The sequence below is a fragment of the Trypanosoma theileri genome (genome assembly GCF_002087225.1).
Source record: "Trypanosoma theileri isolate Edinburgh chromosome Unknown TM35_Tth_15_V1, whole genome shotgun sequence".
In the NCBI taxonomy this organism is placed as follows: domain Eukaryota; phylum Euglenozoa; class Kinetoplastea; order Trypanosomatida; family Trypanosomatidae; genus Trypanosoma; species Trypanosoma theileri.
This window is the reverse complement of record NW_021639857.1, coordinates 345358-350327: the sequence shown is the minus strand read 5'-3', so window position 1 is coordinate 350327 and position 4970 is coordinate 345358. Positions and strand designations below refer to the sequence as shown.

General features: G+C 39.6%; 2 protein-coding genes across 2 annotated transcripts; both read right to left on the bottom strand.

The window, feature by feature from the left end:
- Positions 1-94: 94 nt before the first annotated feature.
- TM35_000152290 (uncharacterized protein) lies at positions 95-670 on the bottom strand (the record flags this gene model as incomplete). The annotated part of the gene is made up of 1 exon (XM_029025881.1): positions 95-670. The coding sequence occupies one exon, from the start codon at positions 668-670 to the stop codon at positions 95-97; it is 576 nt and encodes a 191-aa protein (XP_028882864.1).
- Positions 671-2173: 1503 nt separating this feature from the next.
- TM35_000152280 (putative succinate dehydrogenase flavoprotein) lies at positions 2174-4003 on the bottom strand (the record flags this gene model as incomplete). Its single annotated transcript, XM_029025880.1, has 1 exon — positions 2174-4003. One exon carries the CDS (start codon positions 4001-4003, stop codon positions 2174-2176), a length of 1830 nt encoding a protein of 609 aa, XP_028882863.1.
- Between the last annotated feature and the right edge of the window lie 967 nt (positions 4004-4970).

The following is a 4970-nucleotide window of genomic DNA, read 5'->3' as shown; positions in this document are numbered from 1 at the left end:
TTTTTTTTTTTTTTCTTCTCTTACTATTACTATAATTATTACTATTCTCTCCCTCTCCTCTCTCTCTCTCTCTTTTTTTTTTCTGTTGCTCCACTCAACAAGATATCGCTGCCATAATACAGCCAATGAGAGATGAGCCGCAGGAGGCAATCACTAACTTCCACCCAAGGCCGTACTCCCACTTGTAAAGAGTATCCGCCTTGAGTGCGCCCTGCTCCGGACACCAGGGACTCACATACCACCACATCATGAGAATAAGAACCACCGCAGAGGCAAGAGCCGCCAAGAGAAAGTAAAGCGTCAAAGGAAGACGCAAAATAGTGGGAAAACAGAAGAGAAAAACACTCATTAAAAAGTTGAGAAAACAAAGAGCAGAGGCTATAATCGCAACACCCTCTACAGCTTGAATACGCATTTTACCATCATCACATGTAAAGTACTCCGTACGCAGTGTATGTTTAACCTCTTCACCGGGTTGTCCACCCACCAGTGGCCATTCACGGAATTCCCAAAAGGTGATTTCACCCTTCATGATGGGTGAGATGCCTCCAGAAGGGTCAGCATCAGCTGTCTTCCATTTAGACTCAAAGAAGGGAAAGAAGAGAAGTATTACCATTAGCGCCAATGCGGCAATAGCGAATATGAGCGAGCAAGCACGTCCAACGAACATTGTCTTCCACCTTTTTCTTTTTTTTTTTTCTTTTCTTTTCTTTTTTTTTCTTTATTTATATACACCTTCTATTAGAATAAAAAAATTCTATTCGATTTCTAATTTGGGCCCTTTTTTTCTTTGCTCTTTTATGTGTTCGTTTGTTTGGATATATGTAGAACTGTCACTCTCTAACTATCTCTTTCGCTATATATATAAAAGTCTACCTTTCTACGTTATATTGGAAGAGTTAAAAAGGATGAACAAGAACCAAAAAAAAAATAAGAAAAAGAACAAGAAAAATAGGAAAAAGAAAAAAAAAAATAGTACATGTAATGAGAACTGTAGAAATGATAATAGAATATGCACAGGCCTTCAAACACCATACACAACGACTTCAAAAGGGTACAACATACACAATCAAAACTGCACGTGAACAGACGCAAAGTGAGGGAATGTATATATATATATATATATATGTGTATGTTTGTACGAGATAGAAAGAGATAGACTGGGAGAATGAGGAGAAAGACAGAGAAACGAGAAAAAAAAGAGAAAATAACAAGGGAACACAAAGAAAGCAAAAAACACACACAAAAAAAGAGAAAGTTCTTCTATCTTACCCCGAAGATGTGTTTCAAACTCAACGCGATATACAAAAATAAGAAAGTAAGGGTTTTTTTCTTTTTTTTTCGCTTCAGTCTTCGTTCTCCCCCTTCTCCTGCATATATATATATATATATCCATCACTACACTACACCACACATACAAACACACACACACATACATACATACATACACAGAGATACTTACAACGTATTGCAAGTAATGGGTGGTTAAAGTCCATTTGTTGGTATTTTCCTGTTCCTTCTTGATATCCTCTTTTTTTTCTTTTTATTTGCATTTCTTTTCTTTTTTTTTAATTGGAAGAATATAAAAATAAACCGTGAAATATCCCACCCTTTTCTTTGTATCAACAAAAAAAAGAAGAAGAAAACTAACCAACAGGTAATGAAGAATTCCCACTCGTCCAAATTAATATAACATCAGAAAATTGTTTTTTTTTTTTTTTTTGCCTTCCCATATATATAATTTATTGAAAGCTTCTCTCAATTCTACCTCTCTTCCACTGCGTCAAAAGACATGTCGTTACTGCTATTCCTTCTCATTCTCATTCTCTCTTTTTTTTTTTTTTTACACTCCCCATCACATCTGAACGCCCACTACAAATACAACAAAACAACAACAACAACGAGGAAAAGAAAAAGAAACAACAGCAATGAAACACAGACCCTCTCTCTTTTCTTTTGTTGTTGTTAGTGTTATTGTTTCTCCCCAACCCTTTCCGTTACTATCCGCTGAGCACCACTTCCCCACTATTCCCCCTTCTTTCTTACGTTCTTTGTTTGCTTGTTTTTTTTTTTCTTGTTACTCTTCGCTTCACATTTCCTTCCCTCTCTTCTAATTTATATATATATATATATATATATATATATATATATATACGTATGTATGCATGTATTTTTAGTAAACGCGCTTTGCTGGAGGAATACTCTCCAGTTCATTTGTCAACATCTCATTATGCACGCGGCGGTAGGCAAGTTTAGCCTTTCCATTTGGATCGTCAAGATAGGCGAGTGTGTGTTTCATCCAGTTGTGATCATCCCGCTCTGGGTAGTCATCGCGGGCGTGGGCTCCACGTGATTCCCGCCGCACTGCCGCTCCTGTGATGGTCATTAACGCATTCGTGAGCAAATTGCGCAGTTCCAGTGCCTCAATAAGATTGCTATTCCACACTGGAGATTTATCGTGAACAAGTACGTGGGAGTAGTCCCGATAGCACTCCTCAATAATGGCTTGTCCCTTCAGTAAGTTCTCCTCTGTGCGGAACACCGCCGCGTAGAGGGCCATTGTTTCCTTCATGCGTTCACGAATACGAGCCACGGGAATATCACCCTTATTGTGAAGAATACGATCCAGATCCGCAATTGCACTCTCACCCGCATCTGCCCGCATCTCCGGTTGGGCACGACCCTCCTTGGTGAGATTGAAGATAACGGTATTCGCACATGACTTACCAAACACCACAATATCGAGTAAAGAGTTCGCCCCAAGTCTGTTAGCCCCATGTACACTTGCACACGCACACTCCCCAGCCGCGAGTAGTCCAGGAACAATGGCGTCATCATCTCCATTGCGTGGACCCACCACTTCACCCGTCCACAGTGTTGGAACACCACCCATGGAGTAATGTACAGTAGGAACAATGGGAATACACTCCTTTGTCACATCTACACCAGCAAAGATATGTGCACTCTCAGAGATACCAGGGAGTTTCTCATGTAATTGCTCTGGTGGAAGATGATGAAGTTGTAATAAGACGTGATCCTTCTTAGGGCCACAACCACGACCAGCAAGAACCTCAAGTGTAATTGCCCGTGAAACCACATCACGTGAGGCCAAATCTTTTGCTTTTGGTGCATAACGCTCCATAAATCGTTCACCCTCGCTGTTTACCAAATAACCACCCTCTCCACGTGCTCCTTCTGTAATTAACACACCAGGACCGTAAATACCCGTAGGATGGAATTGCACAAACTCCATATCTTCAGATGGAAGTCCAGCACGTGCTACCATTGCGGTTCCATCACCTGTGCAGGATTTGGCACTTGTTGTGGTAAACCAACAACGACCATAACCACCAGTAGCGAGAATGGTGTACTTGGAGCGGAAACGGTGAATGGTTCCATCGTCTATGCTCATGGCAACAATACCGCGGCAACATCCATCCTCCACTATCAAGTCTAGACAATAGTACTCGTTAAAGAAGTTTACACCATACTGAAAGGACTGTCCATAGAGTGTGTGTAACATTGCATGCCCAGTACGATCAGAGGCTGCACACGTTCGTCGTGCCTGTTTCCCACCATAATGAATTGATTGTCCACCAAATGCCCGTTGATAAATAAATCCATCTTTGGTACGCAGAAATGGTAAACCCATACTCTCCAGCTCCGACACCACACATGGGGCTTCCTGGCACATATACTGAATTGCATCCTGATCCCCCAACCAATCACTTCCCTTCACGGTATCGTAGACATGCCAGCGCCAGTCATCTTCTTCACAGTTGGCGAGAGCGGCGTTAATGCCTCCCTGCGCGGCGATGGTGTGGGAACGCGATGGATATAATTTGGACACACACGCCACGTCGTAGCCGGAGGCCGCCACGCCCATCGCCGCACGCAGACCAGAGCCGCCAGCACCAACCACCACACAGTCAAAGGTGTGATCAATCACCGGGTACGCCTTACTCAGCTTTGATGTGAAGCGGGAAAAGGTGCGGCGAAGCATCTTTTATGTATATATATTATATATATATACTGATTATATATTTTTTTTTCTTTCTTTTTTTCCTTTCTTCTCTTTTCTTCTTTTCCTTTCTTTCTTTTTCTTTACTCTTGAATGGTGTAAAATCAAACTAGTTTCTTCCCTTTATTGATGCTGCTGTTTTGCTTTCAATCAATGGACCACTGGTTCCTACGATATCCAAAAAGAATAAAAAGATAGGAGGAAAGGTATGCATATCAGAAAATCAAAGACGAAGAGAAAGAGAGAGACAAACAGATAAGAGAAAAAAAAATAAAAAAGAAAAACGAGTTACAAATCAGTTTAAGCGAAAAAAAAGGGAAGAAAAAAGAAAAAAAAAAAGATAAGAAATAGAGATGACTGCATTGTCACACCTGTATTGTATACACTACAAACACAGAAGAAGCGATAGAAGCAGCAAATAAATATAAAGATTCTCAATATTCTTTCTATTTGCATACTGCAAAATAAAATAATAATAATAATAATAATAATAATAATAATAATAATAATAATAATAAAAGCGTTCGTTGTATTGAAAAGAAGAAAAAGGGATATCCTTATCTCTTTATCACGCCTTCAGTATGAGAGAAGGTGGACGAACGTATCTTTGAAAGGAAGATACAAAAAAAAAAAAAACATAAAAACATAATAAAAAGAAAAACACAAAAAAAAAAAGGAGCAACGCAAGCGGAAGTCTAATATACCCAACGTTGAAAAGAAAAAAAAAAAAGAAGAGACTGAAAACACTTCTCAGCACTACGTACTTCAATAATAGAAATCGCCTATAAAAGAGAAAGATCTAATAGAAACCCAGAAAGAAGAGTGACGACCATAATTACAGGCAGTCAAACAATGGAGATATAGACACACACACACACACAAGCAAAAGAGAAAAAGAAGATGGATCTTTTTTTTTTCTTTTTTTAGTTGTACTTCATCACTCTGTAAA